The sequence below is a fragment of the Coregonus lavaretus genome, assembly GCF_964263955.1.
Source record: "Coregonus lavaretus genome assembly, chromosome: 18".
Classification (NCBI taxonomy): Eukaryota; Metazoa; Chordata; class Actinopteri; order Salmoniformes; family Salmonidae; genus Coregonus; species Coregonus lavaretus.
Genome location: NC_140005.1, coordinates 42,778,432 through 42,805,450, shown reverse-complemented (window position 1 = coordinate 42,805,450; position 27,019 = coordinate 42,778,432). Strand labels below are relative to the sequence as shown.

The 27,019-nt window shown below is 42.3% G+C and overlaps 1 protein-coding gene across 1 annotated transcript in view; it reads left to right on the top strand.

The window, feature by feature from the left end:
- The window catches only part of adck1 (aarF domain containing kinase 1), a 173,118-nt gene that overhangs the window by 55,658 nt on the left and 90,441 nt on the right, over positions 1-27,019 (top strand). Inside the window, exon 4 of the mRNA XM_084181838.1 lies at positions 9,304-9,507. Within this exon, the coding sequence (XP_084037964.1) occupies positions 9,304-9,507 (204 nt within the window). The remainder of the gene's footprint in view (positions 1-9,303; positions 9,508-27,019) is intronic.

The following is a 27,019-nucleotide window of genomic DNA, read 5'->3' as shown; positions in this document are numbered from 1 at the left end:
ATTTGGACCTTTTGTCAAGGCTTTGTGTGTGAGTTGAAAGCACTTTGTGTTTTGTTAAATCATTAAAAACAACTTAAACACACACACCATTCTCCCATTGTGTGACACCCAGATTGTATTGAAGCTCTGGAGCAGTAATCCACAACGGCCTGGTTCCTGTTCTGTTTGACATAGAAAGACTGCATTAGACATCATTGATTAGCCATCTTGCCTCTGGGCCACAGGCGGCGCGAGACAGATTTAACCATCACCTTAGATGAGTGTTGTGGTGTGCTAACGACAGAGCAGGGCTAGGGAGAGCTCTGAGGTCTTCAATGTAACATGACAGAACAGGGTTTTAAACTGCTGTATAGATGACTCAAGGTCCCGGTTTAGGGCCTGATCAGTTGGTATGAACATTTGGTCATAGTAGTAGGTACAATGCACATATACTGTTATGTGGAAATCTCTGAGGTGGTCTGGCTGTCTAAGACTGGTCAAGAGCCTGTTATGTGTAAATCTCTGGCTGTCTAAGGTGTGTGTGTATGTTGTGTCTGTGGTAACCCCTTGTGGCTCATGTTAGTGCTCTGGCTGTGATGAACATTGATAATGACCCAGTAGAATCCTGGCAGTGTTTTCTCACTGCTCCTCTAATGGTTTGTGTGTATGTGCTAATGTCATTAATGTCTGCAGTTATTATCATCCCTGTCAAACAAACACAGCTATGGGATGATGATGATGATGATGATAATGAGAGAGACACACTTCTTTGGATGTACATCATTATGTTACTTCTTGAGAGCGAGAGCTGGGAATAGCTGCGAGGGAGAGGGCGAGAGCTGGGAATAGCTGCGAGGGAGAGGGCGAGAGCTGGGAATAGCTGCGAGGGAGAGGGCGAGAGCTGGGAATAGCTGCGAGGGAGAGAGCGAGAGCTGGGAATAGCTGCGAGGGAGAGGGCGAGAGCTGGGAATAGCTGCGAGGGAGAGGGCGAGAGATGGGAATAGCTGCAAGCGAGAGAGCGAGAGCTGGGAATAGCTGCGAGGGAGAGCGCGAGAGCTGGGAATAGCTGTGAGAGAGTTGAGAATAAATGCGGCAGAGAGCGAGAGCTGGGAATAGCTGCGAGGGAGAGAGCGAGAGCTGGGAATAGCTGCGAGCGAGAGAGCGAGAGCTAGGAATAGCTGCGAGGGAGAGCGCGAGAGCTGGGAATAGCTGCGAGGGAGAGCGAGTGAGCTGGGAATAGCTGCGAGAGAGGGAGAGATGGAAATAGCTACGAGGGAGAGAGAGCTGGGAATAGCTGTGAGGGAGAGAGAGAGCTGGGAATAGGTGCGAGAGAGTTGAGAATAAATGCGGCAGAGAGCGAGAGCTGGGAATAGCTGCGAGGGAGAGAGCGAGAGCTGGGAATAGCTGCGAGCGAGAGAGCGAGAGCTGGGAATAGCTGCGAGCGAGAGAGCGAGAGCTGGGAATAGCTGCGAGGGAGAGAGCGAGAGCTGGGAATAGCTGCGAGGGAGAGAGCGAGAGCTGGGAATAGCTGCGAGGGAGAGAGCGAGAGCTGGGAATAGCTGTGAGGGAGAGCGTGAGAGCTGGGAATAGCTGCGAGGGAGAGCGCGAGAGCTGGGAATAGCTGCGAGGGAGAGCGAGAGAGCTGGGAATAGCTGCGAGGGAGAGCGAGAGAGTTGGGAATAGCTGCGAGGGAGAGCGAGAGAGTTGGGAATAGTTGCGAGGGAGAGCGAGAGAGTTGGGAATAGCTGCGAGGGAGAGCGAGAGAGTTGGGAATAGCTGCGAGGAGAGCGAGAGAGTTTAGAATAGCTGCGAGGGAGAGCGAGAGAGTTGGGAATAGCTGCGAGGGAGAGCGAGAGAGTTGGGAATAGCTGCGAGGGAGAGCGAGAGAGTTGGGAATAGCTGCGAGGGAGAGCGAGATCTGGGAATAGCTGCGAGGGAGAGCGAGATCTGGGAATAGCTGCGAGAGAGGGAGAGCTGGGAATAGCTGTGAGGGAGAGAGAGCTGGGAATAGCTGCGAGGGAGAGAGCTGGGAATAGCTGCGAGGGAGCGCGAGAGAGCTGAGAATAGCTGCAATGGAGAGAGAAAGAGAGAGAGCTGGGTATAGCTGCAAGGGAGTGAGGGAGAGAGAGCTGGGAATAGCTGCAAGGGAGAGAGACAGAGCTGGGAATAGCTGAGAGGCAGAGGGAGAGAGAAATGGATGGAGAGGGCTAGAGAAAAAAATTGAAGGAAGAAGAGGTAGTGAGGGGGCTGGGGATAGCTTGAGGTGAGAAGCTGAGGGGGAGAGATACATGGAGGTAGAGGGGTAAAGACAGAGAAATGGAGGGAAGGATAGAGAGAGAGGGAGGGAGTGAGGGGCTGGCAATGGGGATAGCTAGGAGGCAGGAGCATGGGGACTCTCTTTCTCTGTGTGTGTGCGTGCGTGTGTGTGTCTGGGTAGCATGTTGAGGATGTGCTAATATGCTTTGCTCTCCAAGGCTTCCAATTGGTCACCCCATGTTTTGAGAGTGGGCCATAGCCTTGGCTCCCTGAGCGGCGCTGTCTTCACGCCCCATAAGAATCTCAGACGATGGCATTCTACCTCTGCTACACTGCCACCAATGGGAAAGTGAAGGAAATGCAGTGACTGAAATAGGAGAGGGGAGATGGAGAAGTCGAGAGAGAGAGACTGAGAGGGTGTGTGTGTGTATGTTTGTGGTGACAGGGCTGGTAGGGTGACAGGTGGCATGGTTTTTCCCTAGAGGATAAACCAATGGAGAGGAAAATTCGACGACCTTCCTCTCCTCCGCTCTTTCCTTTTACCTCCTCCCCCATCCCATCTCTCTCCTTCCCCCTCTCTCCTCATCCACCCCTTCTTCTCATCCTACTTCTTATTGCCAATGTTTTCCTCCTTCCTACTTCATGCCCTGTTTCATACCATCACCAACTTCTCTTCCATCATATCACCCCCTCTCCTTCTTTTCACCCTCTTTTATTCCTCCTCCTCTCCCTTCCTCTCTCCTTCCTCTATTTCCTCAGTAGCTCACTCAGAGTGTGTGGGTTGTTTGGGGGTGAAACAGCCCATGTTTGGTTTGGCTCCACGGTGAAGTGAACGGTCTCCTCATGGCCTGACTATGTAATTATCTTGGAGCTGTACAGAAAAATTCATGTGAAGGCCAAATTACAGAGGAGGAACTTCTTGATGCACGAAAGCCTTTAAGTCTGGGAAAACTCCATGGCTTGATGGCATAGCAGTTGAGGTATACCAAACCTTTTTTGATGTACTCAGAGGACCGTTATTAGCATGTTTTAACCACTCCTAAACAAATGGTAGATTATCAGATACTCAACAAGAAGGTCTGATTTCATTATTACTGAAACATGAGCCAAGTGGTAAATATAAAGATCCAGTCCATGAAAAAAATTGGAGGCCCCTTACACTTCAGTGTTGTGATGCAAAAATTCTAGCAAAGTGCATAGAGTTTAGAATTAAAAAGGTATTGTCGGATGTTATCTCATCCTAATCAGAAAGGTTTTCTACATGGACAATGCATTGAATATAATACAAGACAAGTACCGGAAACAATAGAACACTATGACAAATCTGGGAAACCAGGCCTGGTATTCATAGCTGACTTTGAAAAGGGTTTTGATAAAGTATGGCTGGAATTTATTTATAAATGCCTGGACTATTTCAATTTTGGAGAATCTCTTATACAATGGGTTAAAGTTATGTATAGTAACACTATGTGTAAAATAGTAAATAATGACTACTTTTCAAAAAGTTTTAAACTGCCAGGAGGAGTAAAACAAGGTTGCCCACTATCGGCATATTTATTTATTATGCCCATCGAAATGTTAGATATTATAATCAGATCCAACAATAATATCAAGGGCCTAGAAATCCAGGGCTTAAAAACAAAGGTGTCATTGTACGTTGATGATTCATGTTTTCTTTTAAATCCACAATTTGGATCCCTCCACAGCCTCATAGATGATCTAGATATTTTTTCTAACCTTTCTGGATTACAACCAAATTATGATAAGTGTACTATATTACGTTTTGATCACTAAAAAATACAACTTTTACATTACCGTATAGTTTACCAATAAAATCGTCTGACGGTGAAGTGGACATACTCGGTATTTATGTCCCGAAATAAATAAATAAATAAATAAATAAATAATCTCATTACAATAAATTCAAATAGAAAGTTAGCAAAAATTGAAAAGATCTTGCTACCGTGGAAAGGAAAATACCTGTCTATTTGTGGAAAAATCACCCTGATTTAACTCTTTAGTCATCCCAGTTTACCTATGTGTTTATGGCCTTGCCTACACCTAGCAACTTGTTTTTTAAATTATATGAGCAAAAAATATTCTATTTTATTTGAAATGGCAAACCAGACAACATTTAACGGGCCTATTTATATAATGATTATGAATTCGGAGGGCAGAAATTATTCAATATGAAAGCATTATACCTCTCACTAAAGGCTTCAGTCATACAAAAGTTATATTTAAATCCAAACTGGTTCTCTAGCAGATTAGTAAAATGTTCAAGAATGGCATTTTTCCCTTAGTTCAGATTACAACCTCTCACTTTCAGTTATTTGAAAATGAAATGATCTCAAAAATATCGCTATTTAAAATAAAAAAAAGCCATAGAAAAGACAGAACAAATATTACAGCAAATATTATGGTTAAACTCAAATATACTAATTGATAAAAAAAACAATATTTAAAATGTATTTTCTTTTTTTAATGTATAATCTTTGTAAATGATATCATAAATAGGACTGGTGGAGTTATGTCACACATGCAGCTAACAAAAATATATGGAAATGTCTGCTCTACTCAAAATTACAACCATATAATTGCAGCATTACCTCAAAAATTGAAGAGGCAAGTGGAAGGGGGGGAAAGTAAGGAACTTGGCTGTCGGCCTTGCATTAAAGACCAAAATTGGTTAAAGAAAATTGTGATGAAGGAAACTGGTATACTTTTTATTTAAGGAACAAAAATGGACAGATGTGCCATATAGATTGCAAAATACTTGGGAATATATTTTTGATGTTCTGATTCCATGGCACATGGTTTATGAACTGATACGCAAAACAATGCCAGATTAAAAACAGAGAATCTTTCAATTTATATTATTATACAAAATTCTTGCAACCAATAGAATGTTATACATTGCCTTCAGAAAGTATTCAGACCCTTTGACTTTTTCCACATTTTGTTACGTTGCAGCCTTATTCTAATATTGATTAAATTGTTGTTGTTTTTTTTCTCATCAATCTACACACAATACCCCATAATGAGAAAGCAAAAATGTTTGCTAATTTATACAAAATAAAAATAAACTGAAATTTCACATTTACATAAGTATTCAGACCCTTTACTCAGTACTTTGTTGAAGCACCTTTGGCAGAGATTACAGCATCGAGTCTTCTTGGGTATGACGCTACAAGCTTGGCACACCTGTATTTGGGGAGTTTCTCCCATTCTTCTCTGCAGATCCTCTCAAGCTCTGTCAGGTTGGATCGGGAACGTTGCTGCACAGCTATTTTCAGGTCGTTCGTCCCAGTTTGAGGTCCTGAGGGCTCTGGAGCAGGTTTTCATCATGGATTTCTCTGTACTTTTCTCCGTTCATCTTTCCCTCGATCCTGACTAGTCTCCCAGTCCCTGCCTCTGAAAACATCCCCACAGCATGATGCTGCCACCACCATGCTTCACCGTAGGGATGGTGCCAAGTTTCCTCCAGACGTGACACTTGGCATTCAGGCCAAAGCGTTCAATCTTGGTTTCATCAGATCAGACAATCTTGTTTCTCATGGTCTGAGAGTCCTTTAGGTGCATTTTGGCAAATTCCAAGCGGGCTGTGATGTGCTTTTTACTGAGGAGTGGCTTCCGTCTGGCCACTCTACCATAGAGGCCTGATTAGTGGAGTGCTGCAGAGATGGTTGTCCTTCTGGAAGGTTCTCCCATCTCCACAGAGGAACTCTAGAGCTCTGTCAAAGTGACCATCGGGTTCTTGGTTACCTCCTTGACCAAGGCCCTTCTCCCCCGATTGCTCTGTTTGGCCGGGCGGCCAGCTCTAAGAAGAGTCTTGGTGGTTCCAAACTTCTTCCATTTAAGAATGATGGAGGCCGCTGTGTTCTTGGGGACCTTCAACGCTGCAGACATTTTTTGGTACCCTTCCCCAGATCTGTGCCTCGACACAATCCTGTCTCGGAGCTCTACGGAAAATTTATTCGACCTCATAGCTTGGTTTTTGCTCTGACATGCACTGTCAATTGTAGGACCTTATATAGACGTGTCTGCCTTTCCAAATGTCCAATCAATTGAATTTACCACAGGTGGACTCCAATCAAGTTGTAGCAACATCCCAAGGATGATCAATGGAAACAGGATGCACCTGAGTTTAATTTCGAGTCTCATAGCAAAGGGTCTGAATACTTATGTTTAAGTTATTTCAGTTATTATTATTTTTACATTTGCAAAAATTACTAAAAACCTGTTTTCGCTTTGTCATTATGGGGTATTGTGTGTAGATTGCTGAGAAAAAAATAAATATTTAATCAATTTTAGAATAAGGCTGTAACGTAACAAAATGAGGAAAAAGTGAAGGGGTCTGAATAATTTCCGAATGTACTGTATATTTGGGGGATACATCCATCCCAGCTCTGTAGATTTCGCTGCGAAGAGACATAATCATTAGATCATTTATTTTGGTACTGTCCATATGTAGCTTGTTTTTGGTCGCAAATTCAGGAATGGCTGAAGAATTGCAACATTTACCTGGAGCTAACTCTGCAAATAGCACTGCTGGGTGATTTTAAAAAGTCATAGTCAATTTATTCATAATGTAATAGTCTTAGCAGAAATGTAGAATCTATGAGAATAGGAAGGTTCAGAACTTTTGTGAAACATCACAGTACAGTTGAAAAATATATGGCAAATAGAAAACAAAATTGGATGGTGTTCAGAGATAGATGGGAGGTGTTGAGTGGAGCTGAAGGACTGGACTAAAAACAAACAAAAAATAAATATTGTAAACTATACTGTTTCCGTAAAATGTATAATGGATGTATAAGCTGGAAGTAGAAGCCGAAGAGTTGTTGTCCATTAGTTTACTCCAATTAAGGGAGGGATTGTAGGGTTAGGGGAAAATAATAAAGGAAAATATATTTAAAAATATATACAGTACCAGTCAAAAGTTTGTACACACCTACTCATGCAAGGGTTTTTGTTTATTTTTACTATTTTATACATTGTAGAATAATAGTGAAGATATCAAAACTATGAAATAACACATATGGAATCATGTAATAACCAAAAAAGTGTTAAACAAATCTAAATATATTTTATATTTGAGATTCTTCAAAGTAGCCACCCTTTGCCTTGACAGCTTTGCACACTTTTGGCATTCTCTCAACCAGCTTCATGAGGAATGTTTTTCCAACAGTCTTGAAGGTTTTCCCACATATGCTGAGCACTTGTTGGCTGCTTTTCCTTCACTCTATGGTCCAACTCATCCCAAACCATCTCAATTGGTTTGAGGTCGGGTGATTGTGGAGGCCAGGTCATCTGATGCAGCACTCATCACTCTCTTTCTTGGTCAAATAGCCCTTACACAGCCTGGAGGTGTGTTTTGGGTCATTGTCCTGTTGAAAAACAAATGATAGTCCCGCTAAGCACAAACCAGATGGGATGGTGTATCACTGCAGAATGCTGTGGTAGCCATGCTGGTTAAGTGTGCCTTGAATTCTAAATAAATCACAGACAGTGTCACCAGCAAAGCACCCCCACACCATCACACCTCCTCCTCTATGCTTCAAGTTGGGAACCACACATGCGGAGATCATCCGTTCACCTACTCTGCGTCTCACAAAGACATGGCGGTTGGAACCAAAAATCTCAAATTTGGACAGATTTCCACTGGTCTAATGTCCATTGCTCGTGTTTCTTGGCCCAAGCAAGTCTCTTCTTATTATTGGTGTCCTTTAGTAGTGGTTTCTTTGCAGTCTCCTCTGAACAGTTGATGTTGAGATGTGTCTGTTACTTGAACTCTGTGAAGCATTTATTTTGGCTGCAATTTCTGAGGCTGATAATTCTAATGAACTTATCTGCAGCAGAGGTAAATCTGGGTCTTCCTTTCCTGTGGCAGTCCTCATGAGAGCCAGTTTTATAATAGCGCTTGATGGTTTTTACGACTGCACTTAAAGAAACTTTCAAAGTTATTGAAATTATCCAGATTGACTGACCTTCATGGCGTAAAGTAATGATGGACTGTTATTTCTCTTTGCTTATTTTCAAAAACATGTTTTTATTTGTGCAAAAAAAAAAATTCCTTCCCAATTTCGTCGTATCCAATTGGTAGTTACAGTCTTGTCCCATCGCTGCAAAAAATTGTATGAGGGATTGGAAATTATGCAGACAATTACATTGATGGAAGCCACACTCTATCTGCAATTTTAAAGTGATCTACCAACTAAAACAAAAAATAAATTAAACAATTCTGGGATCTGTCACGTCCAATTGGAGAGAAGGTAGGCTGCTGCCTCAAGTGGATCTGGCCCGGCGTTCGCTCTCTCTCTCTCTTTCTTACACGCACACATTCTCTCAAATGCCCACCGGACAACCCTCCAATCTCCCACCCACTGTATTGTGAGAGGATTATGCTTAAGTTATGTAGGGTTAAAGTGTGTGGATGTGTTTTGTCTGTGTGCATTGAGCATGTTCACTCCTCAACAAATGACTAAAACACTGGAAACCAGGGAAACGCGACTGCATGTAGAAATGGTGCACACTGCATACATGTCCACTTTACAGCGACACTCTATAAGCATTATAATAATAATAATAATATAATATGCCATTTAGCAGACGCTTTTATCCAAAGCGACTTACAGTCATGCGTGCATACATTTTTGTGTATGGGTGGTCCCGGGGATCGAACCCACTACCTTGGCGTTACAAGCGCCGTGCTCTACCAGCTGAGCTACAGAGGACCACATTATCAACTCCACCAGCTGGTTCACACACGCACAGAAATCACATTACACTTAATGGCCCTTCAGATGCAACAATGTGCTTGAGAGATAATGCTAAACGTGTGTTTGTATTTGTATTTGGCATCTACTTTCGTGCCCTGTTGATACAATACTCAGTCTGTTTTGATAACGATGATGGCATTCATGACACTGACGCTAACAATGACTACGTTGACTATGATGACCTTGACTTATGGCCATGATGTTGATGATGACGACAATGAAATTGATGACTATGATGAGTAGCCAACCATTATTCCAATGATGTGTGTACTCTCCCCCCCTGCAGGTGCACCGTCGGTCAGCCGAGAGGCTGCGTGACCTGTGCTGCGCCAACAGAGGCACCTTCATCAAGGTGGGTCAACACCTGGGAGCCCTTGACTACCTCTTACCTGAGGAGTACACCTCCACCCTCAAAGTCCTGCACAGCAGAGCACCAGAGAGCTCAATGGAGGAGATCCAGCAGGTCATCAGAGAAGACCTGGGGAAGGAGGTAGGGCTGGGGGGTGGGAGGGCTCTGGCATGTGTGGTAGATCCTGGGGTAGATGGGTGTGTGTATGTTTATTGATGGTGAACATGGGGACAGTATACTTTTTCAGCTTTGTTTGTAGCATTTTATCCCACTGTGAACTAAACAAGTGGAAACATTGTCTGGTGAAATGCTTGGTAAATCTGGTTGGTAAATCAGGCCCTTGGTTCTGAAAGCACATTGGTTCTAAATAAAGACTGTTGGTTCCAGAAGCGTTTTGGTTATACTGTAGATGGGTCTTGTGTCTGTTTTGTTATGACAGGCTTTTAGACTGTGGCTGAGACGAGGTAATTGTTCTGTTATTTGGGCACGACTTTCCTTGGTCCCTCTGTCACTTTCTGATCTCGCTCTGTTTGTGTGCGTGTGTGTGTGCGCATGTTAGATGGTCCTGTCATGGTTAGTTGGGTTCACTGCAGCAGCCAAATTATCCCTCAGTCTCTCTTCTCTTTTCTACTCCTCCATCCCTTTTTCCTCATGCACACACACGTTTGGTCCCCATAAGGTTAGTAAAACAAACAATTGATGCCCATTCAAAATCAGATTTCCCTTAACCCCAAACCTTAACTCCTAAACCTAACCCCTAACCTCAACCCTAATTCTAACCCTAATTGTAACCCTAAACTTAACCCCTAAGTCTAAAATAGCCTTTTTCCTTGCGGGAACCGGCGAAATGACCCCACTTGTCCAACTTTTCCTTCTTTTACTATCCTTGTGAGGACTTCTGGTCCAACAAGGATAGTAAAAACACCCATGCACCTCTGTTTATGACTGAGTTGTTCAGTTGAAAGCCAAAGCTGTTTCCCACATCCCCTGGCTCTATATAGATAAGGAGTTATTGATAGTACAGAGAGTTGTAGCTTGGAGGCAGACCGACAGGTAGTGTCTCTCTCTTACAGCAAATAATTGATCCTGGACCTGCTCCTAGAGATACTACCAGACTAGTCTTCCAGAGAAACTTATTTTAGTTTTATTTGCACATTTTAAAACTACATTCAAGAAGAAAGGAAAATACAAGACAACACATAGAAGTGGAGTAGAGAAGTTGGTTTTGGAAAGCTGCTGTCCAATGAATGAGTCTGATTGCAGATAATTGATCCTGCGATGACTTCATCCAGACAGAGGAACTGTACTAAACACTTAAACAGACTCCTGCTTAACATCAAAGGCTGTCAGGTTTAACTTAATGTGTCCTGAGATTTTCATTAAACACGTGTTAGCTACAGTACGCGAGTCAGAGGATGCACTGAAGTTTATCTTTCATGTCTGACAGATTTCTGCTTTCTTTAGCTTTGTTCAGTTCTCAATAAATGCCAGACATCATGTTCATTGTGAATTAAAATTTTCAACAGCTTTCTACGTTTTTTTTAAAGAATTCTTTCCAACTGACAAGTTATTCCTAATTAGAAAAATACCTCAACATTTCTTTGTCACTCGTCTGTTGTTCCTCATATGGTTAGAAAAGTTTCAAAACTATTTTTACTGATTACTCTCAGCAGTGTGTGTGTGTGTAATCTGCTGTGGCAGATATTACTTTGTCTTTGTTTCCAGCCAGCATAGGAAGTCAAATCAGGGCTAGGCTATTTGTGTGAGAAGGCATTCATTTGCGGGCCTATTCTAGATTTTTCCCGGCACTCACATCATCATTCAGCACCTCGGAAGAGATTAAGGTTGTAGGAGCAGCAAGGCGTGACATCCACACACATTTCCTGCTCCTGAATATGTGTAAATACCTTCTCTCTCAATACAGGGTAGGGAATTATCAATGTGTTGCCTCTGATATTCCCGACACACACACAGTGTGTGTGTTTGTTTGTGTGTGTGTGCAAGGGCGCGCACAATATGAGTGTCCGGTATCACAACGACCGTAAGGGACTGGTACTTTAGATAGATAGCTGAATGTTTTACCCTGGATGAGTGGTACTAAAACATGTCAGTCACAGTTTGTAATTATACTATACCATTGATGTACCGAGGTTGTGAACTCTGTCACATGGTCTTGAACAAGCAAGACCTTAGTCATTATGTTCAGAGGGCCTACAGTGTGTTTCATGGAGGTTTAATGCTTAAGACATCACTGCCTGAGGGCAGACTAGGGGCCGAATTTTTCTCTCGTGCTCTCGCTCTCGAAATACACCACCAAAATACAACATTTCTACCCTCCATTTCTGTTAAAATACAGAACTTTTCTCGCTCTAGCAGCCTGCTAAGGCCTGCACCCTATACTGTAGCACCCTTGAAGAAGATGTGCCTCTTGGAGAAAGTATACTTTTTTATTATTTTGGCCGTAAAAGTCATTTTCGAACATTTGTTAGGGTGGAAATAGTGTGTTTTTTATGATTAAAAAATAATAATACTATGAGAGAAGTGTGCTTGAATTAGGAGCTGTTCAGGCTTCAAGTTGACACAAAGTAGGCTATTGCTACTGTGGCAGGAAGTGAGCGTTCAGTGGTTGGCAGGAGTGTGTTTGTTTAGCGATTAGTTTGTGTTTTGCCGCTGCTCCCTCGTGCACATCCTCTTTACTGACTGAGTGAACCAATCAGTGTCTCACACTCCACACACACACACACACACACACACATTTTGTTATTCTGTCCTCGTGGAGACCTAAAATTGATTTCCATTCAAAATCCTATTTTCCCTAACCCTAACCCTATCCACTAACCCCTTACACTAACCCTAATTGTAAACCTGAACCCTAATCTTAGAATAGCCTTTGTCCTCATGGGGATGTGGGACATGTCCCCACAAGGGAGAACTGTTCTTTTTTTACTATCCTTGTGGGGATTTTTAGGGATTTTAGCTCCCCACATGGATAGAAGAACCAACACACACCCACCCTAGTAGGGAAGTCTGGTTGGTTTAACTCGGAGCAGTCACTGACAGATGGCAAACTAGTCACAGAGTGGCAGTCCACTGGTGACTGGAACATGTAAACTAACCTCCTGCATTTCATAAGAGGGAGGGAAGGAAGGGGAGGTAGAAGGTAGAATGGACATCAAGGGACTTATGGAGAAGGAGGGGTGAAGTATGATAGAGAGAGGAGCACCACATACAGTGACTTCAGAAAGTATTCATACCCCTTGACTTTTTCCATATTTTGTTGTGGAAAATGTAAAATGGATTACATTTGAGATTTTTTGTCACTGGCCTTCACACAATACCCCATAATGTCAAAGTGGAATTATGTTTTTTGAAATGTTTACAAATTAAAAGCTGAAATGTCTTTAGTCAGTAAGTATTCAACCCCTTTGTTATGGCAAGCCTAAATAAGTTCAGGAGTACAAATTTGCTTAACAAGTCACAAAATTTGTATGGACTCACACTGTGTGCAATAATAGTATTTAACATGATTTTTGAATGACTACCTCATCTCTGTACCACACACATACAATTATCTGTAAGGTCCCTCAGTCGAGCAGTGAATTTCAAACACTGATTCAACCACAAAGACCAGGGAGGTTTTTCCAATGCCTTGCAAAGAAAGTGCACCTATTGGTAGATGGGTATATTTAAATAAGCAGACACTGAATATCCGTTTGAGCATGGTGAAGTTATTCATTACACTTTGGATGGTGTATCAATACACTGAGTCACTACAAAGATACAGGCATCCTTCCTAACTCAGTTGTTGGGGAGGAAGGAAACCGCTCAGGGATTTCACCATGAGGCCAACGGTGACTTTAAAACATTTAGAGTTTAATGGCTGTGATAGGAGACTACTGAGGATGGATCAAAAACATTGTAGTTACTCCACAATACTAACCTAATTGACAGAGTGAAAAAGAGGAAGCCTGTACAGAATGAACATATTCCAAAACATGCATCCTGTTTGCAACAAGGCACTAAAGAATTACTGCATGTGGCAAAGCAATTAACTTTTTGTCCTGAATACAAAGTGGTATGTTTGGGGTAAATCCAATACGACACATTACGGAGTACTACTCTCCATATTTTCAAGCATAGTGGTGGCAGCATCATGTTATGGGTATGCTTGTAATAGTTTAGGACTGGGGAGTTGTTCAGGATAAAAAATAAATGGAATGGAGCTAAGCACAGGTAAAATTTTTGAGGAAACCTGGTTCAGCCTGCATTCCACCAGACACTGGGAGATTAATTCAATAACCTTAAACACAAGGCCAAATCTACACTGGAGTTGCTTACCAAGAAGACAGTGAATGTTCCTAAGTGGCCGAGTTACAGTTTTGACTTAAATGTACTTGAAAATCAAATGTTACAAAATCCAGGTATGGAAAGCTCTTAGAGACCTACCTAAAAAGTCTCACAGCTGTAATCACTGTCAAAGGTGCTTCTACAAAGTATTTACTCAGGGGTGTGAATACTTATGTAAATGAGATTTCTTTATTTCATTTTCAATAAATTAGCAAACATTTCTAAAAACATGTTTTCACTTTGTCATTATGGGGTATTTTGTGTAGATGGGTGAGGAAAACAAATTTGAATTCAGGATGTAACACAACAAAATGTGTAATAAGTCAAGGGGTATGAATACTTTCTGAAGGCACTGTACGCTGCTGCCATAGTTTATAGATTGATTATAGTGATTAATATTACATTTTGTCGCTGCTATATTGTTTATTACAATTATTATTACCATTAGGCTAGTATTTATTTAGCCACCTGCCACTTTTACCTCTGTTTACATGTACATTCATTCTTCAATCACTCCAGCACCCTGCACATTGGAATAACGGTACTGGCACTGCATTGACGTGTATATAAGACCTGTATATAAGACATGTATATATTCTCGTGTTTCTTTTCTTTTTCTCACATTTCACTTGTGTTTTATTATTTATCTATATTACTACCTCTATTGTGCATTATTGGGAAAGAGCTAGGAATTTCACTGTAGGGGAGAGTGGGGTAAGTTGAGCCATTTCTATATTCAGCATCACTGCGTCAAGGGAAATATAGTATTCTTTCATATAACAAAGATATCTACATATACACTAAGTGTGCAAAACATTAAGAACACCTGCTCTTTCCATGACAGACTGACCAGGTGAATCTAGGTGAAAGCTATGACCCTTTATTGATGTCACTTGTTAAATCCACTTCAATCATGCAACTCAATATTAGGAAGGTTTTCTTAATGTTTTGTACACTCAGTGTATTTCAGGATGTTGTGTATCCTTGGAAATAATCAGAATTCATGTAAACATGACTGTTTTGAAAATATATCTTGTCCCAAAAAAGTTGTTTCTTGGCACAACTTACCCTGGTATGGGGTATATTGAGCATAGGGACGGGGTAAGTTGAGCAGCCTTGGGGACAGTGGAAGATGGTGCTGGTAGATCAAAGTTTAATTCATGGTATGGGGGTGTGGTATATTGTGTATCTTAAATGTATGCATACCTTGAGATATACAATGAGTGTATAAAACATTAGGAACACCTTCCTAATATTGAGTTGCACCCCCTTTTTCCCTCAGAACAGCCTCAATTCGTAGGGGCATGGACTCTACAAGGTGTCAAACGTTCCACAGGGATGCTTGCCCATGTTGGCTGGATGTCCATTGGGTGGTGGGCCATTCTTGATAGAAACGGGGAACTGTTGAGCGTGAAAAACCCAGCAATGTTGCCGTTCTTGACACACTGAAACTGGTGCGCCTGGCAACTACTACCATACCCCGTTGAAAGGCACTTAAATATTTTGTCTTGCCCATTCACCTTCTGAATGGCACTTGCGCAATCCATGTCTCAATTGTCTCAAGGTTTAAAAATCCTTCTTTAACCTGTCTTCTCCCCTTCATCTACACTGATTGAAGTGGATCAATAATGGATCATAGCTGTCACTTGGATTCATCTGGTCAGTCTGTCATTGAAAGCGCAGTTGTTCCTAATGTTTTGTACACTCAGTTTACATCTCTCTGTTCAATATCACTTACCCTTCCATTTCTTGACCGGTTGTCTGGGACAGGGATGTTGTTTCAATGTGCCAATTCGTAGGCAAGTTCTCATCATTTGAGGCTACTAAGCCCATGAAACTGGTCTGCGAGATTCTTGATACGTTTAGCAATCTCAGACCCCATGTGTGACTGTGCATAGCCTCTCTTTTGCACAGGTACAAGTTTGTTTACTTTTTTGTCAATGTCATTCAGACAATTTTTTTTAATCTCTTGCTGCTGCTCGAATGAACTTCTTCCTTGGCTGCTCTTCTCAAGAACCTCAAGGGGGGATAGACCCCTTCTTGTTTTGTGTTTGTATATACGGGGCATGATGACGTCTGCTCTGTAGCAATAAATATGCACTTGAGTTCATATGCATGACACATTGCAAAAATGCTATGCATATTGGCCCAGATCCTGATCTGAGTTAAGCGTGTGTAAATGGAACGTAATTCCCTATTTATGGACTTTTCTCTCTATGCGTATCCTGACCTTGAACTTAAGCTTGAGAATAGCATGCTATTCATCCAGTAGTCGTGGGTGTGGAGGAGGTGTGTATACAGATACGCCATATTCTGACCTTATTCCCTAATAATGACACCACCTTTACGAGCGAAGAAACGATGATTAAGGTCTAGCGAACCTGCCGGTTTCAATCTACTTTATTTTTTCTGATTAGAAATAACACCATGCACTGTAATTTACAACTTGATAAGATCTATTGATAAGAGCTAGGTAAATCAGTAATCAGTTTGGAGAAGGGGATTATAAATACACATAGCAATTGTTTTAAATTATTTTTCCTTATGATCCCTGGAGACGAACGTGAAACCAGCCATATGGAAGCAAACTGAAAATCATATCAACATGACGTATTGCGCATTGAAATAGGATATAAATAGCTGTGCCGTTATTCCGAATTCTAATTGTGTTCCCTTATAATTTGCGTGGATGAAATTTGGAGACCCAAGCTTTAGGCTTCTGTAGGGCTGAACCTGCCGAGTTGATGTATGTGCTTTAGAATGGTTTGATTATATGCCCAGGCTTTTCTCAGTTTAATTTGACAATTTGTATCATGTTAAATATTAGCGACTATCGGGAGCCACCGTCAGTAATACACACATACATTTATTTTTGCATCATTCCATTCAGTTTATCTTTCAGTTCATCCTTGTAAATTGTTCCTGAGGGTCGCTAACATTAGTGGATCATATTAGGCGAGCGTTTTGCAATAATTTAGGACATGGAGCCTATTTGAATCATTATGTAACTCGGACCACACGTAGCAGGTTAAACCTGGAGCCTGGCGCACGGTTCACGACGACTGGACCGTTGTCATACAGTTCCATGATTAGTGAGAATTATGGTAGATTTATAGGACTATTGTACACTTTTTTTTTCACCTTCCAATATTTCATGGATTGAACTTGAATATAATAACTTTCAGGATGAATCAAACCACTATTTATTATTCATCAATATACAGTATTTCATGCGTAAAGGCTCTCACATTTTTGTTATTTTTAATTCATGCATACTTTCATAACCCTAAAATGTGCTTAAGTAATCTACAAGATCAGAGTATTTTTAAATAAATCTACCAGTTGGTGCTGAAACAGAGACGAATATGCATAGATGGCTTTCTTTCATTGATCCCTATATTCTGAACCCGTTCTGTCGATGTATTATATTGAGTCTGTCGACAAAATTATAATTAAAGGTGCACCGTATTTAAAGAGCTGGCTTAAGATAAATGTACTGAAAACCCCATTGAATGAAAACTCCACAAGAAAATCTGTTGGCCAGCAAGTGGGAGGGTTTTCATCGGTTGAATTAAATTCATTCAGAGTGCGGAAGGTAGCCACACCTGCTGAGCGCCTTACGCGACTAAATAAGGTAAGTCTGAATACCAAATACTGAAGTGTATAGGAAAGACGTGCGTAGTCTGGATCGGGCCCATAATGCATAAAATGGACAAAATGAAATCATCATTTGTATGTGGTATGGTGGCCATTGGCTCAACTTACCCCATGGCAAATATTTTGACTATATTAGCCCACACAGTTACAAGGATGGACTTTCATGCTAGGTTTAGGACCTCATATTGTAGCTTATAGAGACCCCAACTGATGTATAAAATAATCTGCTTTGGTTTGAATGCAAGCATCATGAAACCTATAACACAAATTAATTTGAATTTGTGAAAATCATTTTTTTGGACCTAACTTGCTTACCACTTTTTCCATGTGGTTTCTGCCTTCACAGACTCCATGAAATGAATTACCTCTTCCTAAATATTTGGTCACATTATTAATTTTGTGGATGGTTTCCTAGAAACAAGGGGTGGCTCAACTAACCCCACTTTCCCCTACTGTTTTACATGTGACAATAAAACTTTAAACTTGCAGCCAGCTGAGCATGTAAATGTACATCGCCTCCCTAATGGTGTTTATGTGTGTGCATGCTTGTGCGTGTGTGTGTCTTGCTTTTTTTAGTCTTCAAGAGATTGAATGGGAACTTCAGCACTTACAGACTCGTAACATATTATACGAATTGGAATTCGTAACATATACAAATTGCAAACATATTAGATTTTTTTCTGCCTGACGTATCATGTCATACGAAACAGATTACGTTGTACACAATTGCAAAGCTACTTTCAAAAGTATTCGCTGACATTATACAAAACCTCTGGAGCATCACTTTAATGATTGCTGACTGGACATCCAGAGGTGATGCATCAACTGTGAAGTCCGTTATAAACACACAATGCTAACTAATAAGATAGACCGCCCCCCTCCCTGTCTGTGTGTCTGTCTGTGTCACATCATTTGACACTGCCTGAACGGTGCCAGCCCTTAGAGAAAAGATACATGTCAGCGTGCTTGGCAGCAGTGCGTGGTCATGTTGTGTAGGGCCATATGAGTGTGACAAGATGGCCTCTGTTCCGCCCAACACACACCGCCTCCATCTACACATGGCCACAAAGAGGGCAGGCTCACCCTGTCCTTCCTGTCTCCGTATGGGCTCTTTGGGCTCTTCCTCTTGTGACTCATCATCCTCTTTCTCACTGCCAAATGCTGGGGGTTAGCAAGTGACCTGCCATAGCCCAGGACAACCCCATCCTACACCACACACCATCCTATACAATCCCATCGTACTCATTTTACATTTACATTTTAGTAATTTAGCAGACACTCTTTTCCAGAGGGTGGACATTCATCTTAAGATCGCAAGGTGAGACAACCACATATCACAGTCGTAGTAACAAAAATTTTACTCAAAAGTCAGTACTAGTAGGAAAAGACAAGTGCATGTAAAAAAAAAAAAGTGTGGGGGGGTGGTGTGAAGACTGAGATGTCTTATTTAACGTTATATTGTTTTTGTGTATCTCTGAGCAATGTTCCATCGATTCCCTGTGTCATTTAGTGTTTTCATGTGTATCTGAGCTATTGCTGTTCAAGCAGACAGAAATTTGGCTGGTATGACGTAGCATTGCGATAAAGGCGCTCTTCTACCTCGAGAAATGTGTAATTTAACAGAGGTTCTAACACATTTTTCCTATTTGTCTGCAGAGAAGAATGGGAGAAACTCCGTAAATACAGGTGTGCAAAGCTTGTAGCGTCATACCCCAAAAGATTCAAGAATGTAATTGCTGCCAAAGGTGCTTCAACAAAGTACTGAGTAAAGGGTCTGAATATGTTTTCCGTTTTTTATTTTTAATACATTTGAAACAAAAGTCTAAAAACCTGTTTTTGCTTTGTCATTATGGGGTGTTGTGTGTAGATTGATGTGGGAGAAAAACAATTTAATCAATTTTATAAGGGTGTAACTTAACAAATTGTGGAAAAGGTCAAGGGGTCTGAATACTTTCATGACTCTCCCTGGGTGAGGATCAAAGGCCTCACATCAGCTTGGCAAATGGCCGACAACAACCAGACCCTCTTACCCACAGGGGGGCGGGGATGGGGCTGTGCCGGTCTTGACACCTTAATACTGCCATAAATTAGAGAGGAGAATCTCTCTCTGGCACTCTATTATGGTGAAAGGGATGCCTTTGTTTCAGATACTTTTTGCCGCCCAAAAACTTCCACATCCAACAATGAACACTGGGACAATATATTTCAACATCCAAACGTTGGGAATGATGAGAAATGGAATATGGAACATTAATGTATATTTTGTGATGTCATTAAAAATGGTATAAAGGCATTATATAATGAAAACATTGTGACTTGAAGAGCTTTTACACTGTGGATATCAGGTATACATCCTTTATGTAAATATCAAGGAGGAAGACAATGTTTTCATGAAGATAGGAATGTGATTTTAGCTTTCTAACAAGATCATAGTGACGATAATACTTTCGCCTCGTAACTAGCCACGCCCGAGGGAGCTCAGAGAGCGTGTCAGTATGACGGAAACGCCCCTCTTTACCAGAGTGCATAAAAGATTGAGTTAAGAATTATCAGATCAGACTAGACTGCAGCTTTTGTCCATATTGGTCCCGACCCTGAAAATCAACACGAGGTGAAGACGACAAAGTTGCCTCCACTAACAATCAATGTTACGGCTGAGTAGCTGTTCTAAGTACTGTATCTAAGAAGGTGAATTTAAGTGGGACCATCCTGTTACTCTCTTCAAACCATCGTCTACTACACTGCTCTCATCACCCCACTGGGGATCATCAACCTGGCTGATTAGCCGTCCTCAGAAGACCACTTCCAGAACGAGTGAAAGTAAACAGACAACTAAGAAGGACATTGTGACATCTTGTGGACAATCTGAGCCTTACACCTAAAAGGCCATCCGAAAGAGAAGGCCCAATTGACCGCTTCCCACGAAGGCCTTGGTCCAACAGAGATACACGATGAAGACCTTACCAAACGGGCGGCAGTTCGGGGCAAAGTATTAGGATTACTGTGAGCGTAGGTCCATGTGTATCCAAGTGTTTTCTCTCTCTCTTTAACTCGCCATCTTTTGTAACAAGTGTCATAATGTGTTGGTCTTCTAGGGACCCGTTTTCATTGTATTAAGTTTCTAATCCCTACCTATACCGTGTACGTGTTTGTATTTTGTTTTATCATTTTTTATTAGTTAGTAAATAATTAAATCAATTTGTGGTACGGAATGATCAGTAAGACCCAGGTTTGTGCAGACTTAAAGAGTCTACGACTTTCAGAATGAGACTGATATGAGGTAAATGATTAATAAATGACTGTTAAACGATAAGAGATATCTAGATAACTTGAGTTAATTCGGGAAACGGTAACTCGTTAAACAACTTTTCCCGTGGTGCCCCAAATTCCTAATGAGTTAATTGTTACATGATTAATTTAATCTAGTAACAATTAAACATAGTAGGTAACTATTCGATAAATAATAGTCATCACAATAATTAGTCACGTCACGACAACTGTATATACAAAAGTATGTGGACTCCCCTTCAAATTAGTGGATTAGGCTATTTCAGCCACACCCGTTGCTGACAGGTGTATAAAACTTTCAACGTGGCACCGTCATAGGATGCCACCTTTCCAACAAGTCAATTCATCAAATTTCTGTTATTGTGAAGTAGAAATGTCTAGGAGCAACAACGGCTCAGCCGCGAAGTGGTAGGCCACACAAGCTCACAAAACGGGACAGTCGAATGCTGAAGCGCGTAGAAAACGTCTGTCCTCGTTTGCAACACTACGAGTTCCAAACTGTCTCTGGAAGCAACATCAGCACAAGAACTGTTCGTCGGGAGCTTCTTAAAATGGGTTTCCATGGCCTAGCAGCCACACACAAGCCTAAGATCACCATGCGCAATGCCAAGAATCTGCTGGAGTGGTGTAAAGTTCGCCGCCATTGGACTCTGGAACAGTGGATACGCGTTTTCTGGAGTGATGAATCGCTTCACAAACTGGCAGTCTGACGGACAAATATGGGTTTGGCGGATGCCAGGAGAACGCTACCTGCCCCAATGCATAGTGCCAAATGTAAAGTTTGGTGGAGGAGGAATAATGGTCTGGGGCTATTTTCCATGGTTCGGGCTAGGCCCCTTAGTTCCAGTGTAAGCAAATCTTAATGCTACAGCATTCAATGACATTCAAATCAAATCAAATTGTATTTGTCACATACACGTGTTTAGCAGATATATTGTGAGTGTAGCAAAATGCTTGTGCTTCTAGCTCCGACAGTGCAGTAATATCTAACAAGTAATATCTAACAATTTCACAACATATACCCAATACACACAAATCTAGTAAGGAATGGAATTTAAGAACATACAGGTAAAAGTCAGTAAATTAGAATATTTTGAAAAACTTGATTTATTTCAGTAATTGCATTCAAAAGGTGTAACTTGTACATTATATTTATTCATTGCACACAGACTGATGCATTCAAATGTTTATTTCATTTAATTTTGATGATTTGAAGTGGCAACAAATGAAAATCCAAAATTCCGTGTGTCACAAAATTAGAATATTGTGTAAGGGTTACATTTTGAAGACACCTGGTGCCACAAAATAATCAGCTGATTAACTCAAAACACCTGCAAAGGGCTTTAAATGGTCTCTCAGTCCAGTTCTGAAGCCTACACAAACATGGGGAAGACTTCAGATTTGACAGCTGTCCAAAAGGCGACCATCGACACATTGCACAAGGAGGGAAAGACACAAAAGGTTATTGCAGAAGAGGCTGGCTGTTCTCAGAGCTCTGTGTCCAAACACATTAATAGAGAGGCAAAGGGAAGGAAAAACTGTGGTCAGAAAAAGTGTACAAGCGATAGGGATCACCGCGCCCTAGTCAAGATTGTGAAAAAAAACCCATTCAAAAATGTGGGGGAGATTCACAAGGAGTGGACAGCTGCTGGAGTCAGGGCTTCAAGATCCACCACCAAGAGACGCTTGAAAGACATGGGTTTCAACTGCCGCATACCTCGTGTCAAGCCACTGTTGACCAAGAAACAGCGCGAAAAGCGTCTCACCTGGGCTAAGGAAAAAAAGAGCTGGACTGCTGCTGAGTGGTCTAAAGTCATGTTTTCTGACGAAAGCAAATTTTGCATTTCCTTTGGAAATCGAGGTCCCAGAGTCTGGAGGAAGACAGGAGAGGCACAGGATCCACGTTGCCTGAAGTCTAGTGTAAAGTTTCCACCATCAGTGATGGTTTGGGGTGCCATGTCATCTGCTGGTGTCGGTCCACTCTGTTTCCTGAGATCAAGGGTCAACGCAGCCGTCTACCAGCAAGTTTTAGAGCACTTCATGCTTCCTGCTGCTGACCTGCTCTATGGAGATGGAGATTTCAGGTTCCAACAGGACTTGGCGCCTGCACACAGCGCAAAATCTACCCGTGCCTGGTTTACGGACCATGGTATTTCTGTTCTAAATTGGCCAGCCAACTCCCCTGACCTTAGCCCCATAGAAAATCTGTGGGGTATTGTGAAAAGGAAGATGCAGAATGCCAGACCCAACAACGCAGAAGAGTTGAAGGCCACTATCAGAGCAACCTGGGCTCTCATAACACCTGAGCAGTGCCAGAAACTCATCGACTCCATGCCACGCCGCATTAATGCAGTAATTGAGGCAAAAGGAGCTCCAACCAAGTATTGAGTATTGTACATGCTCATATTTTTCATTTTCATACTTTTCAGTTGGCCAACATTTCTAAAAAATCCCTTTTTTGTATTAGCCTTAAGTAATATTCTAATTTTGTGACACACGGAATTTTGGATTTTCATTTGTTGCCACTTCAAATCATCAAAATTAAATGAAATAAACATTTGAATGCATCAGTCTGTGTGCAATGAATAAATATAATGTACAAGTTACACCTTTTGAATGCAATTACTGAAATAAATCAAGTTTTTCAAAATATTCTAATTTACTGACTTTTACCTGTATATATATACAGTGAGGGAAAAAAGTATTTGATCCCCTGCTGATTTTGTACGTTTGCCCACTGACAAAGACATGATCAGTCTATAATTTTAATGGTAGGTTTATTTGAACAGTGAGAGACAGAATAACAAAAAAAAATCCAGAAAAACGCATGTCAAAAATGTTATGAATTGATTTGCATTTTAATGAGGGAAATAAGTATTTGACCCGTCTGCAAAACATGACTTAGTACTTGGTGGCAGAACCCTTGTTGGCAATCACAGAGGTCAGACGTTTCTTGTAGTTGGCCACCAGGTTTGCATACATCTTAGGAGGGATTTTGTCCCACTCCTCTTTGCAGATCTTCTCCAAGTCATTAAGGTTTCAAGGCTGACGTTTGGCAACTCGAACCTTCAGCTCCATCCACAGATTTTCTATGGGATTAAGGTCTGGAGACTGGCTAGGCCACTCCAGGACCTTAATGTGCTTCTTCTTGAGCCACTCCTTTGTTGCCTTGGCCGTGTGTTTTGGGTCATTGTCATGCTGGAATACCCATCCACGACCCATTTTCAATGCCCTGGCTGAAGGAAGGAGGTTTTCACCCAAGATTTGACGGTACATGGCCCCGTCCATTGTCCCTTTGATGCGGTGAAGTTGTCCTGTCCCCTTAGCAGAAAAACACCCCCAAAGCATAGTTTCCACCTCCATGTTTGACGTTGGGGATGGTGTTCTTGGGGCCATAGGCAGCATTCCTCCTCCTCCAAACACAGCTAGTTGAGTTGATGCCAAAGAACTCGATTTTGGTCTCATCTGACCACAACACTTTCACCAAGTTCTCCTCTGAATCATTCAGATGTTCATTGGCAAACTTCAGACGGGCCTGTATATGTGCTTTCTTGAGCAGGGGGACCTTGCGGGCGCTGCAGGATTTCAGTCCTTCACGGCGTAGTGTGTTACCAATTGTTTTCTTGGTGACTATGGTCCCAGCTGCCTTGAGATCATTGACAAGATACTCCCGTGTAGTTCTGGGCTGATTCCTCACCGTTCTCATGATCATTGCAACTCCATGAGGTGAGATCTTGCATGGAGCCCCAGGCCGATGGAGATTGACAGTTGTTTTGTGTTTCTTCCATTTGCGAATAATCGCACCAACTGTTGTCACCTACTCACCAAGCTGCTTGGCGATGGTCTTGTAGCCCATTCCAGCCTTGTGTAGGTCTACAATCTTGTCCCTGACATCCTTGGAGAGCTCTTTGGTCTTGGCCATGGTGGAGAGTTTGGAATCTGATTGATTGATTGCTTCTGTGGACAGGTGTCTTTTATACAGGTAACAAGCTGAGATTAGGAGCACTCCCTTTAAGAATGTGCATCTAATCTCAGCTCGTTATCCCCTTTCCTCCCGGCCGGCTCGACCCTCCCCTCCTGCTCCGTGGCTGAGTGACTCTCTGCGTGCTCACAAAAAATGGAGGATAACTAAACTTCCGTCGGACCTATCATCCTTCCACTCCCTCTCCACATTATCTTCTTATGTATCCGCTGCTAAATCCTCTTTCTATCACTCTAAATTCCAAGCCTCTGCCTCCAGCCCAAGGAAACTATTTTCCACCTTCTCCTCCCTCCTTAATCATCCACTCCCTCCCTCCTCCCTCTCTGCTGACGACTTTGTCAACCACTTTGAAAAAAAGGTCATTCACTCAGCCTATTGAGTCCACTGGTCCAAATCACACAGAACTACCCTACGCCTTGACCTCTTTCTCCCCTCTCTCTCCAGATGAAATCCTGTGACTTGTGATGTCCAGCCGCCTGACAACCTGCCCACTCGACCCCATCCCCTCTTCCAGACTATCTTTGGAGACCTTCTCCCATTCCTCACCTACCTCATCCCTGACCCCTATGATTATTATTATAATCACTCTCGGGCCGCGTATTGGGGAACCCTTCTCCACTGGCTTCCAGTCGAAGCTCGCATCCACTACAAGACCATGGTGTTTGCCTACAGAGCTGCGAGGGGAACTGCCCCTCCCTACCTTCAGGCTATGCATAATCCCTACATCTCAACCCGAGCACTCTGTTCGGACACCACTGGTCTCTTAGCAGTCCCACCCCTACGGGAGGTCAGCTCCCGCTCAGCCCAGTCAAAGCTCTTCTCTGTCCTGGCACCCAATGGAGGAACAAGCTTGCCCCTGATGCTAGGACAGCAGAGTCCCTGACCATCTTCCAAAAACATCTAAAACCCTACAGTAGGTAAGATACTCAAGTAAGGCCACACCGATCTCAACAAACCATTTCTGTATGGACCTCGCTTTGTGCACGGGGGCATTGTCATGCTGAAACAGGAAAGGGCCTTCCCCAAACTGTTGCAACTAAGTCGGAAGCACAGAATCGTCTAGAATGGAACACTAGTCACTGTTTACATATCTTGCACTACTCATCTCATATGTATATACTGTATTCTATTCTATACTATTCTACTGTATCTTAGTCCATGCCGCTCTGTCATTGCTTGTCCATATACAGCTGTGGAAAAAATTAAGAGACCACTGCAAATTGTTCTTAAATCAGCATTTCTACATGTATGACAGCCATTCCATTCCAGTGTCTGTTGAATTACAACACAGGCACACCTCATTCTACTGACTTAGGTACTGATTAGGTGATCACATGAACCAAATCTTATTTAACGAGGAAAAGTATAAAAACCACTGCTGTGGTCATCACTATCCTCTTGCAATAGGACCAGCTGGATGGCAAAAACAGTGCTAATAGTACCTCAAAATATTAATCAAAAAATAACTATTGACCATGCCAAAAGAGTTGAAAAGGAAAGTTTTGAGTGAGGAAAAGAAGGGTTCAATTCTGGCTTTACTGGCAGAGGGATACAGTGAGCGTCAGGTTGCTTCCATCCTTAAAATGTCAAACACGGCAGTTCATAAGAACAAGGTCAAGCAGCAGCCATTGGGGACAACAAAGCTACAGACAGGCAGAGGGCGAAAACGACTCTCTACTGACTGGGATGACCACCAACTCATTCGAATGTCACTCAACAACCGTAGGATGAGATCAGGTGACCTACTAAAAGAATGGCAAATAGCAGCTGGGGTGAAGTGCACGGTGAGGACGGTTCGAAACAGGCTCCTAGGGGCAGGGCTGAAGTCGTGCAAAGCTAGGAAAAAGCCCTTCATCAATGAGAAGCAAAGAAGAGCCAGGCTGAGGTTTGCAAAAGACCATAAGGATTGGACCGTAGAGGACTGGAGTAAGTTCATCTTCTCTGATGAGTCCAATTTTCAGCTTTGCCCAACACCTGGTTGTCTAATGGGTAGACGGAGACCTGGAGAGGCCTACAAGCCACAGTGTCTCGCACCCACTGTGAAATTTGGTGGAGGATCGGTGATGATCTGGGGGTGCTTCAGCAAGGCTGGAATCGGGCTGATTTGTCTTTGTGAAGGACGCATGAATCTAGCCACGTGCAAGGTTGTCCTGGAAGAAAACTTGCTTCCTTTTGCTCTGAAATTGTTCCCCAACTCTGAGGATTCGTTTTTCCAGCAGGACAATGCACCATGCCACACAACCAGGTCAATCAAGGTGTGGATGGAGGACCACCAGATCAAGACCCTGTCATGGCAAGCCCAATCTCCAGACCTGAACCCCATTGAAAACTTCTGGAATGTGATCAAGAGGAAGATGGATGGTCACAAGCCATCAAACA